Genomic DNA, 14,717 nt, shown 5'->3' with positions numbered 1-14,717 from the left:
CCGTTTATTTGTTCTTACGAACTCTCGTTGAGCTTTTGCGATGAAAACGAAGGAGTTTTGAGAGATTACCTAAGTTTGATTTGGAGATTCAAACAAGAATTCTTCGGAGAACTTCAGATTCCTCTGGTAAGCGCTTTTGATTCTGCAAACCGAAAATAAATCGGTGTTAGTTCTCTTCTTCTTCTTCTCCAGTTGAATTCAACTTCAATTTCTTCTTCTTCTCTGGCTCACACGCGTCCTTGCGATCGTGCTTGAGTTTGTTACACTTTGTAACAAACTCGCATTCGAATTGCAAGTGATTACGTGACCTTTTGCTGGATTAACAACTCGATGATGATGAATTTCTGAGAGTTTCTGTGAATTTCAATCGGTTATGTTGAATCTGAGGCTTCGATTGATGAATTTTGGTAGAAAATTGAGTTGGTTAGGGTTTGGTGATGATGAATATTGATGAAGTTCTTGATGAACTTCAACAACGTTCTTCAATTCTGTTGAGCTTTTGATCTAACCGTAAAGAGAGAGAAAACTCTGATTTGTTTCTTGTGATTTGATGAGTTGGCCAAATCTGACTGGAATTGTGATGATTGGATCCTTTTATAGCTTGACATGTGTATTTGATAGCCAATGGATTGCTGCCATGTGTTCCTGGACTTGAGAAATTCGGCCTTGCTGAGTTTCTTGCTATAGGGGCCTTTCTGCAATTTTTGGAACTTTGGGACCCTTCTGCAATTATTAAAACTAAAGGACTGGACTGCAAAATAAACACTAAAGGACTAAAATGCAATCAATCAAAAATTGAAGGACTAAGAAAAAATAACAAAAAGGACTAAAAATAAAAATAAAAGAAAAATAGGGACCAAAATGAAAATAATAACAAAATTTGTTAAAATTGGTAATTTGAAAATAACGTAAAGTGAAACCAAAAATAAAATCAACAAAAGGACTAAAATGAACCAACTACCAAATGAGGTACTTTAAAGTAACCTCTCTCTGTCAAAATTTTATGTGAAATGACCAAAATGCCCCTGGGGACTAAACTGACCCAAAATGACTTAAATGCAATTTTTGAAATGGATTTTAACATAGAATTGGAACAAAGGTTTATACCAACCAATTGAAAAGACTCAGAGACAATTTTCAGAGATTTTAATGAGTTTGAATGCAGGAAATGACTAAAATGCCCTTTTTCATGAATTTTTGCAAATAACATTGAAATAAGATGCAGAGAAATATGCAATTGATCAGAGACAATTTCAAATGACTTGATATGCAAGAAAAACATTTTGGATGGCTTGATATGCAAGAAAACCACAGTCAAAATCACAGTTGAAAATATTTTCAAAACAAAGACAGTAAAACATGCAGCTAAAACATAGTAAAATATCAGGGTAAACAATATCAAATTGGCAATTACTCAATAGTAATAGACACATATCAGAGATGGAAAAATATGTTGAGCAAGTATTTTAAGGTCCAAAATTAAGGTATAACAAACGGACCGTAAACATTACGATCGGTTCGGGTATCACAGGTGTCCAGTGAACTAGAAGGTGACCGGGAGAATCTATTGCGCCTGGGTGGAGACCTCCTGGGTGGCGTGCAGCGCATAGGGGATCTTCGCGACGGGGCCCTTCTGGGAGGGGATCTCCTTGGTGGAGACCGTCGGGGGGACCTTCTTGTCGACCTCCGGGAGTAGGATGGAGATCTGATGCTCGCCGAATGTCGAGGGGATCTGGAACGTGGCCGGCTGGGGCTCCCTCCTCTTCTGTTACGCTCTGGGAGAGAGATCGCCGGGGTTTGGACTGTCGGACGTGCTTGTTCCAGATCGATCAGCCGGCGGTTCTGTTCCTCGATTAACGACGTTTGTCGTTGAACCGTGCGGATCAGGTTGCTGATGAGTACGCCGGTTGACGCTGCGTCTTCTGGCGTCTTTGTAGGGCGGAGGGGACTTAGCAGAGGCCTTTGTTGGATAGGAAGTACCTGAGCTGGGTCCTCCCTGGGTGTATCCACAGGTGAAGGTGAGGATGTTACGCCATCCTGTTGAGGAATACGCACCTCACTTCGTAGCTGGGATTTGGCACCGTTGGCAGTCATGGTAGTTTTTTGTGAAAGCTTTGGTTTTTAGGGATAAAAACAGGGAAGCTTGTGATTTTCCCACAGACGGCGCCACTAATCGTACCTGATCAGAAGGAGGCTGCCGGTGCTTTGAATGCGGTGGTTGTGACGGTGGTGTAATGCGTCAGGATGCTTCTTGGAGCGGATGGGGGGTGTGTACCTGCAGGCACTCCGACGCTCAAGTCAGTAGAGATCAGAGAGTGAGGGTTTTAGAAGGAGATAAAGTTCTACCTTGGGGACTGCGGGGAGTCCCCTATTTATAGAGGTGGAGGGCTGCAGAGCCGTTAAGGAGGCACACCTGGCTCTGGCGGTTACAAAATCGTGGGAAGTGTAACAACCATAGATTTTATTGCGGGAACGTGCACAACGTGCAAGAGAGACGTTGGGGTTCGTTTGAATCGGTCTCTTTGCTTCGTGCACCCCCCTTCAGGCAAGGGGGTACGTTGTGAGCAATAATGCCAAACGTGGAGTTTGGGCTTTGAATGATATTGGGCCTAAGTAAATGGGCCAAGAATCTCTTTGGCCGGTCCAGAACATGTACACATTAATTAATTTATTATTTTAATATAAGTTTAAAGAATTCCAATTACAAAAAAAAAATCAATTAAATAAGGGCATAATTATATCCATATTATATATAAAGAAAATAGGGAATTTCGGGGAGATTTTGGGCTGGTCTTTTTTTTGTTATTCCAATTACACCCTTAAACAAATTTTTATATAATAATATTATATTATTAATGTTATTAAAAAAAATTAAAAAATTTGTTATATTATTGTTGTCTTTGAAAAATATAAATATTATTTGTTACATTTCAAAGTTACAATATTCATACTTATAATTTTTACCAAAACCAAAAAATTTATATAAAATATCGTCTATAATTTACACACATAATTTTTATAAAATATTGTTGATAATCTATGAGCATTAGCGCAATAATAATGAGCTTGCATCTTCCCTCTTTTCATGAAGAATAATTCAAGTTATAAGAGCTAATGTAATTATTTATATATAAAAATTAATTATTTGATGAAATAAAGAAGAACAAAATTAACCAATAGAGATCGAGTCTGGATTTCCACAATTTGGCATCAAGTTAGAGATTTGTTTTTCGGTTTTCTTCTACGTGACATATCATATACCTTGTTAGCATAAACCATTTGATATCTCAACACTTAACATAAGTTTTTAATAGGCTAAAGTGCAATTTTGGTCCCCTATCTTTCAAAAAGTTGCGATTTTGGCCCCCTAAGTATGAAAACTACAATTTTGGTCCCCCATGTTTAGGGAAATATGCTCTTTTAACCCCCTAACTTAAGGGAAATATGTCTATTGACCCCTTATCTTTTCAAAATGTTGCGATTATGACCCCTTATCTTTTCAAAATTGCCCCTTTTTTTGGACACGTGTCGCCTTCTCAGCAGTTTTCAAAGTTAGGGGGCCAAAATTGTAGTTTTCAAAGTTAGGGGGCCAAAATCGCAACTTTTTGAAAGATAAGGGGCCAAAGTTGCACTTTAGCCTTTTTAATACTATAGAGTAAACTGATAACACGGAAGTACATATCCAAAGATTACTTTGTATTTAATCTTGATCATATATCTTTAAGAAAATGTTAACCGGTGTCACCGGGGCACTGATTAAGAAATTATAAAAGGAAATGTTTTCTCGAAAATTGTGTATTTTACTTTTTGAAACTTGAAAAAATGTTATTTTAATGTTAACTTTGTTTTTTCTTTTCATATTTTGCTGCTTAACTAATGCCCCAGAAGTACCGGTTAACATGGAGTGAGTGAGGGACAAAAACGACTATTTACTCAATTTAACTGTATCCTTCTAGTAATGAAAGAGGCGGAAAGTGAATAGGATAAGAAAGTTTAGGGAGGCGCATCACCCCGCCATTCAAAACCAAAAGCAAAAGCAAAACCCTTATTTTCGAGCAGCAGAGAGAGAACACTTCTTTCTTCCCTCCCTTTCCTCTCTCTCTCTCTCTCTCTCTCTGCCCTATCCATCAAAAACACTCTCTCTCAATTCAATTCAATTCAATTCAATTCACAACGATGGCGTTGAACGATCAAAACCAGGCACAAATGGCTCTAATTCTAGGACCGGATTCAACCCACTTCGAATCCCTAATCACAAACCTCATGTCCACCATCAACGACCAACGTTCCCAAGCCGAAAATCTCTTCAATCTCTGCAAACAAACCTATCCCGATTCCTTAATCCTCAAACTCTCTCACCTCCTCCACACTTCCCCTAACCCCGAAACACGCACCATGTCTACCATCCTCCTCCGTCGTCATCTCACGCGCCACCACGACGACTCTTTCATCTATCCACACCTCTCCCCTTCAACTCAATCCACCCTCCGTTCTCTCCTTCTCTCATCTCTCCATCAAGAACCAATCAAATCCATCGTTAAGAAGCTATGCGACACCGTTTCGGAACTCGCTTCTGCTCTTCTCTCTGATGACCTCGCTTCTTGGCCTGACTTGCTTCCGCTTCTTTTTCAATGGGTTACTTCCAATGATGCTAGGCTTCAGGAGATTGCGTTGCTTGTGTTCGCGCAATTGGCGCATTATATTGGTGAAACCCTACTTCCTCAATTGTCTACTCTTCATTCTGTTTTTCTTCGTTGTCTTAGTGCTGCTACTTCCTCTTCGGATGTTCGTATTGCCGCCCTTGCTGCAAGTATCAATTTCGTTCAGTGTCTCTCCAATTCATCCGACCGTGACAGGTATAACCAGCAGTGAAAATTATGGTTCAATTTTTATTAATTTTAAGCTTAATTAATTTTGATTAATTTTATCTTAAGTTTGTTGAATTGAACTTAGTGCCTGTTTGGATTGACTCAGGGTCAATTTTGATTGTCTTATTTTCGAGCTTATGCAAATAAATAAGCTTTTTTGTATCATTCATAAGCTTGCCTAAGGAGTTATGGTTCAATTTTGATTAATTTTAAGCTTAAGTTTGTTGAATTGAACTCAGGGCCTGTCTGGATTGACTTAGAGTCAATTTTGATTGCCTTTTTTTTTGAGCTTACGCAAATAAATAAGCTTTTATGTATTATTCCTAAGCTTACCAAGGTAGTTTATGAAAAAACAGTTTATGAAGATACAATTTTCATTATGAATTATTATAAAAGCCTATATATTTGCATAATCTAGTTTTTATAAGCTCAAAAATATGCCAATCCAAACGAGCCCTTATGTGAGCTTTATGACCTAGGTTTTGTGAAACTGTTTGGGAGAATTTATGTAAACAATTTTCAAAAGCTTTTTTGCAGCTTATTTTCATAAGTTTTCTAATATTAGTTTATAAAAACAACTTATATAGCATATAGAAAAGCAATTTAACTTCATTTTATCTTTTGTTATATAAATAGCTTACGTAAGATTATCCTTAAGCATTTATCATGATAAGTGTTTGTGCTATAAGTTGTAAATAAGTTGTTTATCCAAATTGACCCTCAGTTTGTAGGGTTCAGATGCACTTGTTGTTTTAACTAATTAGAAAGTTATTGATTATTGTTGTTTAGTATTTGTTGAACTGTCTTTAAACAGATGCAGGAGCAACCCCTCTTAGAGTATGTGTTTAGTTAGAGGGTAATGGATGGGAAGGGAGGAGAGGGGAATGATTATTTCAAGTTTTAGTTGTTTGGTTCAATTTTTGGACTGGAACTATTTTTGTGATTGACCTAACTAAATAGATTTATTTTTTGACTAAGTTTGCATTTGTAATATTAGGTTTCAGGATTTGCTGCCCCTCATGATGCAGACATTGACTGAGGCATTGAATTCTGGTCAAGAGGCAACTGCACAGGAGGCACTTGAACTTCTCATTGAGCTTGCTGGGACTGAGCCACGTTTCCTGCGGAGGCAAATTGTTGACATTGTTGGTGCCATGCTGCAGATTGCCGAGGCTGAGTCATTAGAAGAAGGGACTCGCCATTTGGCTATTGAGTTTGTTGTTACACTTGCCGAGGCGAGAGAGCGTGCTCCTGGGATGATGAGGAAGTTACCGCAGTTTGTAAAGAAGTTGTTTGGTGTGCTAATGAATTTGTTGTTGGATATTGAGGATGATCCTGCTTGGCATGCTGCGGTGAGCGAGGATGATGATGCTGGTGAGACTAGTAACTACGGATTTGGTCAGGAATGTTTAGATAGACTTTCAATTGCTTTGGGCGGGAACACGATAGTGCCAGTTGCGTCTGAATTGCTGCCAACTTATTTGGCTGCCCCTGAATGGCAAAAACACCATGCTGCACTCGTTGCACTTGCACAAATTGCAGAGGGTTGTTCAAAGGTATTCTTTTACTTGTACTGGCCAGTGTTCTTCTTTCATAAGTGATCTTTTTTTCTTTTTAATTTATTGTATTAACTACTATTACGTTGTTGTTTTGTAAAAATCTACATGTTTTTTCTCAATAATTTTTCAAATTTCAACCTCTCTTTAGTCTGCAATACGGGTGACTATTTGGGGTTAGTTAGGTGGAAAAATAACTTATGCATGTGTTTGTGTCTTAAACCATAATCTTTGATGATGCAGGTGATGACAAAGAATTTGGAGCATGTATTATCAATGGTTTTGAATTCATTTCCTGATCCAAACCCTCGGGTGCGGTGGGCGGCTATAAATGCAATTGGGCAATTGTCCACAGATTTGGGGCCAGACTTGCAGGATAAATATCACCACTTAGTGCTTCCGGCATTAGCTGGAGCCATGGATGATTTTCAAAATCCTCGAGTACAGGTTTGCACTTTTATCTAGACCAAGTACATTGTAAACTTTATTGATTCAAGTCACTCGGGCACCTCTTTTGTTCTTTAAGTAAATTTATTTTTATCAACCACTCCATGTTCTCATTAATGTTAGTTTAAGATGGACTTGGTAAAATTGGATTTCATTATTGTTCTTCCATTTGTCCCTTGATTATATGTTGTATTCTATTGGAAAGAGACAATTTTGTTTCTATGCATTGGTTGATTCCACTTGTGTTTGATCAAAGTAATCACATGCATTTATCATGTGTTACCCCATGGATTGTATAGGTTATAGAGTTTGTTTACATATTTTTTATAAAGTTGTATCTGGCGTGAGTTCTCTATAATCTTTGTGCAAAGTTTTTTCTCACACTTGCCAAACATTTTGACTCGAGAGTATTAAATTGGCTGGGCTAACTTTTTGGATTATGCATTTTTAGTAGTCTGGATTTCTTTATAATATTTTTTCATCAATCTAAAAAGCTTATATGATTAATTTCTTTAAAGTATTAGAGTTCTTATGACCCAAGCTTATCTCTTTATAATTACTTACTGTGTCTGTAATTTAGTGCCACTACTTATGCATAAATATGAATCTTGAGTTCCCGGTCTTTGATATCTCATTTGACTCCATAAAGTCATTAGTTCATCATTTATTTATTACTTTTATATTGCAGGCTCATGCTGCTTCTGCAGTGCTAAATTTCACTGAGAATTGCACCCCAGATATTTTAGTACCTTATTTGGATGGGATTGTGAGCAAACTTCTTGTACTCCTTCAGGTATTTGTTTGCCATTGATATTTATTGGCAAAAATGTCTGAGAATATTTTAATAATATCTTTTTGGTGACTGAGGATCATATATCATTTTCCTTGATAATCCATCTCGATTTCGTTTTAAGGAAATGGAACTTCGTGATTCTCTTTTGTTTATTGTTTTGGTCTCCATTTACTGGGGGATCTGCATTTACTCTATCTATTTTTTACTCATCTTTGAATTTTGGTTAGCTGAAGCTTTAGGTTTCTAATTTGTTAAATTTTTTCTTTCATGATCGTATGAGTATTGTTGTGGTTAATGTCACATTGTTTCATCAATTGTTGCAAAATGCTTTATAATTAATAAAAGATGTTATTCTGCTTTAAGTTTTCATAGATTTGGGATATGATAAATTTAAAATTATTTGATTTTCAATTCTTTTCATGCATGAATTATAGAGTGGAAAGCAGATGGTTCAAGAGGGTGCTTTGACAGCTTTAGCATCAGTCGCTGATTCTTCACAGGTGCTTTATACAATCATTTTTCTTTATAGTAATCACACTTTTTTTTAAGTCTAATACTTTTTTTATTGAAAATATTTAAGTCTTATATTTAACAAATTAAAAACTTTCATGGTTAACAGGAGAAATTTCAGAAGTATTATGATGCTGTGATTCCATACCTAAAAGCAATTTTGTTGAATGCAAATGATAAATCTAATCGTATGCTTCGTGCCAAAGCAATGGAGTGTATTAGTTTGGTAGGTATGGCTGTTGGAAAAGAGAAGTTCAGGGACGATGCCAAACAGGTGATTTTTAATTTATTTTAGCATGTTATTTTTTGTTTCTTTTTTATTTAGATAATCATGTTTCTGACGGAAATAAAGTTTTTAAATGTTATTTCATGCAATCTGATTGTTCACTTTTTGTGCACTAATGTATGATTTTCGTTCTTCTTTTACTAGGTTATGGATGTCTTGATGTCACTGCAACAATCTCAACTGGATTCTGATGATCCAACCGCGAGTTACATGTTACAAGTATGGTCCTTTTTTTTCCTTTCCGTTTGTTGGTATCAACTTTGGAGTCTATATTTTTTTTTTTTTATCATTATAATTTAAATACATTTATACCTCAGATTTTCATTTAGCTTTTATGTTATCAGGCGTGGGCTAGGCTTTGCAAGTGCCTCGGGCAGGACTTCCTCCCATACATGGGTTTTGTCATGCCTCCCTTGCTCCAGTCTGCACAACTTAAGCCTGACGTGTCAATTACATCAGCAGATTCTGACGCTGAATTTGATGAAGATGATGACAGGTGTCCTTTTAGTCCCAGTTACTGTATTTTGGGCCACAAGATTGATATCCATGTTATCATGTGATGTGTTTCTGGATCCATTTTATTCTTTATTTCACCTCAATATGAATTCCTTTCTTTTGTATGAGTTTCTACATCTGTCTTTATTTAAACATTACTTTTTGCCATTTGAGAAAATGTGAGCTGCATTTTGTTTCTTTCATTAATTTATAATTGTATGGTGATAGATATCATTTTTAATCAATACTTCATTGTATTACCAAAAGGAATAATCATAGAAAAAATAGTTAAATTTTTTGAAGATTGAAAATAAAGAGATATTGATTATATTAATGGTCATTTAACTTGCTTTTTGACTACTTGTGGTCTGGCTGTTCGTGTTGTAGCATTGAAACCATTACTCTCGGGGATAAAAGAATAGGCATTAAGACCAGTGTCTTGGAGGAGAAGGCTACAGCATGTAACATGTTATGTTGCTACGCTGATGAGTTGAAGGAAGGCTTTTTTCCTTGGATTGACCAGGTTGGCATTGTTTTCTATTTTATTTTATTGGCATTTCTCTGACCAAAATATTAATTTGCTAACTTGCTTGAATCATATAGGTTGCTTCCACATTGGTTCCTCTCCTTAAATTTTACTTCCATGAAGAAGTTAGGAAGGCAGCAGCTTCAGGTATATTCTTTATCCGTCAGAACCTTGCTTCTATTTTGTCTATTTCTGGTAATCCTTACTGAATTTTTAATGCAACCTACCTGCTTTGTTAACAGCTATGCCAGAACTGTTGTCTTCAGCAAAATCGGCTATAGAGAAGGGGCAGTCACAAGGCCGTGACGCAACATACCTAAAACAATTGTCTGATTATATAATTCCAAATTTGGTGGAAGCTTTACACAAGGTTAAAATGCTGCCTATTCTGATTTTTTGGTTCTGATTTGTTAGTTTTGTTGCTTGTATTGATGTATTTTACCTGTCTTCCAGGAGCCAGAGGTAGAAATTTGTGCAAGCATGTTGGGCGCACTGAATGAATGCATACAGGTTTGTAACATTCATTTATGAGGATGCATTTTGTGCTATTTGAAGTAAATTACTATTCCATGACATGCAATCCTTTTTTACCTTTTTTCAAATAATTGTGGGTGATGGAGAAATTGATAGACAAATGATTTGTTGCGGCTATTTTTGTGTAATATGAGATATAATTTACAGTAAGATATGTAATATAGCCTGAAATGAAAATTATGGAACTGTTTCTGCAATAGGACGAGGATATCCTTAAACCTCCTTATAACTTTCCCTTGTTGACACAACTTGGACCCCATGCATCTGAATGGACAAGATCAAAAGGAAAATTTGCTTGATGAAGAGTTGTGCTTGTAAAAGTAGCTCGAACTTGTCTACCGAGCTTACATGATTCACACTCCAAATGCTGCAACTAGCAAAGCCTTGGGACCATCTATAATTTATTAAGTTTGGATGACCTAGATGACAATGGATAAGATCAGAGATTTTGTAGCCTGTGCAAGGAATATAGGATGTAGACTGAAAGTAGTAGAGTAGATAGCATGTGATTCATATCGCATGCTAATTGTCCGCCCAATACTTTTCTAATATTAAAAAAAGAATTGGAGTGTAGGCTATAGAACAATCAAGGTGACATTTGAAAAAATGTAGTTTCTATCCCATTCTGCCATATATATCACTCTCTCTACACACACACAATAAGATTTGTTACATTTTATGCTACAGTATTAGTTGTTTTGTTTAATGTATTTTTCATGTCATCAATTCTCCATAAGCTGTTGTTCAAAAGTAAAATTAGCTAGTGGTTATTTATCTCAGGTATCAGGACCACATCTAGATGAAAAGCAAGTAAGGAGCATTGTGGATGAGATTAAACAAGTCATCACTGCCAGTTCATCCAGAAAGCATGAAAGAGCAGAGAGAGCCAAAGAAGAGGACTTTGATGCTGAAGAAAGAGAACTACTCAAGGAAGAAAATGAGTTAGAAGAAGAACTTTTTGATCAAGTATGAATATTTTATGCTTGTCATCCAACTCTTCTCATTAACTGGATTCTTTATTTCATGCTTTCCTAGCTCTTATGTCGAATCTTTTTGTGTGCTAGATTGGCGATTGCTTGGGGACTTTGACAAAAACATTTAGGGCATCTTTTTTGCCTTTCTTTGAAGAGCTTTCGTCATACTTAACACCTATGTTTGTAAGTTCCCTTTCACTCCCGTCTTGCTGTGTCTTCTTTTTGCTGCTGGAATGAATCTTCGTATTCCTTTTGGATTATTTGATCAAATGTTGTTTTTTCCCTCTGCCACCACATAGCTTTTCTTCTTTTGCCCTTTCTCGTATCTTTTTCCTTTAAACATCTACTTCAAAGGAAAAAACGATTCTGTCGGCCAAACATGTCCTTTCTTGTAAAGGCATTAGTTATCTTATTTGTTCCAGATTGTTTTTTAATGAGAAATAAAGGAAATTTGATTAGCCAGAAAAGAAAAAAATATTGTGCAGTCCTATTTTAATTCCCACTTTAAATGTTATTAGATGAGATTACATGGTGTTTATTTATTATATTTTGTTTGTTTTTATATTTGATCTTTTAAAGAATGTAAAGAAATCTGGAAATTTTCTTCGAATATTTTTTTATATAAGCGAAATTTTCTTATATTATGGTTTGTAGTTTATCACCCCCCGCCCCCTCTTATGATTTGTGAATGACGTGTTTTATGTTTGTCTCAATGCCTATAGCTTCATTTAAAGACGTAAGTCCTATACCGTTCTGAATAAAAAGTTTCCCTTGTTCACAACTAATAATCAGGGTAAAGACAAAACCTCAGAGGAAAGGAGAATTGCCATTTGTATATTTGATGACATTGCTGAGCACTGCCGCGAAGCAGCTCATAAGTAAGAAATTCCCTTCCCTCACAAGAAAAAAGCTCTTCCGTCTTTCTTTTATTCTTCGGGAGTTTTCTATAAGTTGATGTAGAAAATAATTTTTTTTGGAATGGTTCTGGACTTTAAATTCTTTATGTTGCTACAGATATTATGGTTCGTTTCTTCCATTCTTGCTTGAAGCTTGCAATGATGAGTGTTCAGATGTTCGACAGGTTCCCATCTTTGGTTTATACTTTATATTACTGTTGCTTTTATGATTTTGTTATTTAATGAGGTACACAAATTTTCTCAAAGCAAAAATTGAATATCTTCTCAGGCAGCTGTTTATGGGGTTGGTGTCTGTGCCGAGTTTGGTGGATCTGTTTTCAAACCCCTTGTTGGAGGTCAGTTACTCATACCAGTTTCTTATTTCTCATTTTATCTGTGTCTTACACCATTGTTATACAACAACAACAACCAAGCCTTATCCCACTAAGTGGGGTCGGCTACATGGATCAAATTACACCATAATGTTCTATCTGAAACCATGGTGTTCTTATACCATTGTTATAATCAGTTTTTTTTTTTTGTTCTTCTACAGAGGCACTTTCAAGGTTAAATGCTGTGATAACACATCCCAATGCACAGCATTCTGATAATGTAATGGCATATGATAATGCTGTTTCAGCTCTTGGAAAAATATGCCAGTTCCACCGTGATAGCATAAATGCAGCACAGGTACATCATACATGTTTTTTGTAATCTTAGTCTTGCATGTGATCATATCACTCGAACAAGTGCAGGTTGCTAGTCATACACATACTTCTTGAGTTTACTGTTCTAAAACTACAACTTGTAATGATTTTCTGATCATCATGGCTACGAACTAGTCTTGGCAATATGGAGGGCTGTCACTTCCAGCTTTTGCCAATATTACACTATGGTTTCCTTGAGTCATGAAGCTGAAAACTACGGCATGATATTTATGAATCACGGTTCCACTTCCACCCAGATGCAAACTTAATGATGTCGTAGACAACTTAATATTTTTGTGATGCTAGTTGAAGGCACAACTTTAGCACTATTTTGCATGCAAGTTGTTTTCCTTGTAAAAAGCTGATACATTCTGTAAATAGAATAGAGAAAAGATTATATGCATTTTGTATTTAGTTTACGCAATCCCTAACTTCAATGTGCCTTCTTATACAGAATAAGCAATATAGATTATATACTTGCTGTATTTGGTTTAGTTAATCCCTAAGACTAAGGGATTTAGGTGCTATACTGTGATTATAAATTTACGAGGCTTTGAGATGACTTCTCAAGTCATTTATGACAGACTACTTTGATCAAGTCCAAAAACTTTTTCTTTTCTGCTTAGTAAAGAGAGGTTAAAAGTGGACACAGTTAAGGGAAAAATTTTAATTCATAATTTATTACGTCGGTTCTCTAAAATATCTTGACTGCATAAACTGGTTTTCGGATATTGTCCCAATTTCTTGCACATTCGTGATATACCCTTGTAGAATTGAAATTTAGAGCAAAAATCCTGTGCGTGTGTGTTTTGATGTGTTACTTCATTGATTATTTCTTGGTTGCAGGTTGTTCCAGCCTGGCTAAGTTGCTTGCCTATAAAAGGTGATTTAATCGAGGCTAAGGTTGTGCATGACCTTCTTTGTTCAATGGTTGAAAGGTAGAAGTCTGATCCAGAACATGTTTTGATTAAATGCTATATGCCTAACTTGCTATCTCTACTTCCTGTTGCCTTAGCATATTATGTACATTCATTCAATTTCAGATCAGATAAAGAACTTATAGGCCATAACAATCAATATCTTTCCAAGATCGTTGCAATTTTTGCCGAGGTACAACCTTTGACCAGTGCCAGTTTTTAGTTACTTCTGTAAGTTATTTATTCTATATCCATTTCCACTCTAAAATTACTTTTGTTTGGAATCCATTATGATGTAGATATTATGTGCGGGGACTGATTTGGCAACTGAACAAACTGTGAGTCGGATGATTAATTTATTGAGACAACTTCAACAAACTTTGCCGCCTTCTACCCTTGCTTCAACCTGGTCATCGTTGCACCCTCAACAACAACTTGCACTTCAGTCCATCCTATCATCCTAATTGTTTTGGATTCTTGCGTCGATTTCCTTCAGAAGACGCGTGTCTGTTGTCATGGGATGTCACAGTTGCCCTTTGTAAAGAAGCTGCTGTGTCTTGTCAATTTTGTTCCTTTAGCATTGTAGTGCTTTTTTCAGACCAACAGATGCACCTGGTTTGTGTTTCTTGATTGCTGAACCATATTTGGTAATCCAAGTATCAACTGCTTGACTTGTGTGGCATGGATTTGTTGCAGGGAGGTGTTGGTTGGTTAGATTGAGAAATGGTTTTGGTGTCGAATGTGTATGTATATTTAAGTGTTATAGTTAAAAGGAATTTTTTGTGTCGAAGGAATGGGCTTCATGCCTCGATCCTGTATGTGGATGAGGCATGTTACCTTTAGTCATGCTTGATACAGTAAACCACATAGTATTCTTTTGTTTTTTTGAGGGTTGTAACAGTTTTGATGAGTCATTTTTCTTGTATGTCTGAAACAATGTCATTGATTTATTTGTATATGTCCGTGCTCTTTTTCTGGTTTTCGCGCAGTGGTGTCAAACCAACTCCTAAACCCAAGCCATTTGCGGATATTTCAAAACGAAAAAACAAGAGGATTTTCACATGCAAACACAATTTTTTTTTTGTCTAGTAGACTAAATGATATTCACTGTCAATGTAACAATCGATAACAACTTGCCATCACATTGAACAATTGCATAACTACATTTTTAATTTTTCAGTTTCTTTTATTTAAAGTGTTGGCAAATT

General features: G+C 36.2%; 1 protein-coding gene across 1 annotated transcript; it reads left to right on the top strand.

The window, feature by feature from the left end:
* Nucleotides 1–4,016: 4,016 nt before the first annotated feature.
* On the top strand, nucleotides 4,017–14,465 carry LOC146909357 (uncharacterized). The gene is made up of 21 exons (XM_085724145.1): nucleotides 4,017–4,856; nucleotides 5,866–6,424; nucleotides 6,668–6,871; nucleotides 7,560–7,664; nucleotides 8,099–8,164; nucleotides 8,284–8,448; nucleotides 8,605–8,679; nucleotides 8,805–8,956; nucleotides 9,343–9,478; nucleotides 9,559–9,628; nucleotides 9,724–9,851; nucleotides 9,935–9,991; nucleotides 10,796–10,981; nucleotides 11,080–11,172; nucleotides 11,782–11,867; nucleotides 12,004–12,070; nucleotides 12,175–12,241; nucleotides 12,439–12,575; nucleotides 13,439–13,530; nucleotides 13,636–13,702; nucleotides 13,809–14,465. Exons 1-21 carry the CDS (start codon nucleotides 4,177–4,179, stop codon nucleotides 13,971–13,973), a joined length of 3,357 nt encoding a protein of 1,118 aa, XP_085580271.1. The 5' UTR covers nucleotides 4,017–4,176; the 3' UTR covers nucleotides 13,974–14,465.
* The last annotated feature ends 252 nt before the right edge of the window (nucleotides 14,466–14,717 follow it).

Source organism: Medicago sativa, chromosome 7 (assembly GCF_051527215.1).
Source record: "Medicago sativa cultivar Bolivia chromosome 7, Bolivia_mono, whole genome shotgun sequence".
Classification (NCBI taxonomy): Eukaryota; Viridiplantae; Streptophyta; class Magnoliopsida; order Fabales; family Fabaceae; genus Medicago; species Medicago sativa.
This window is presented reverse-complemented; position numbering and strand designations above follow the sequence as displayed.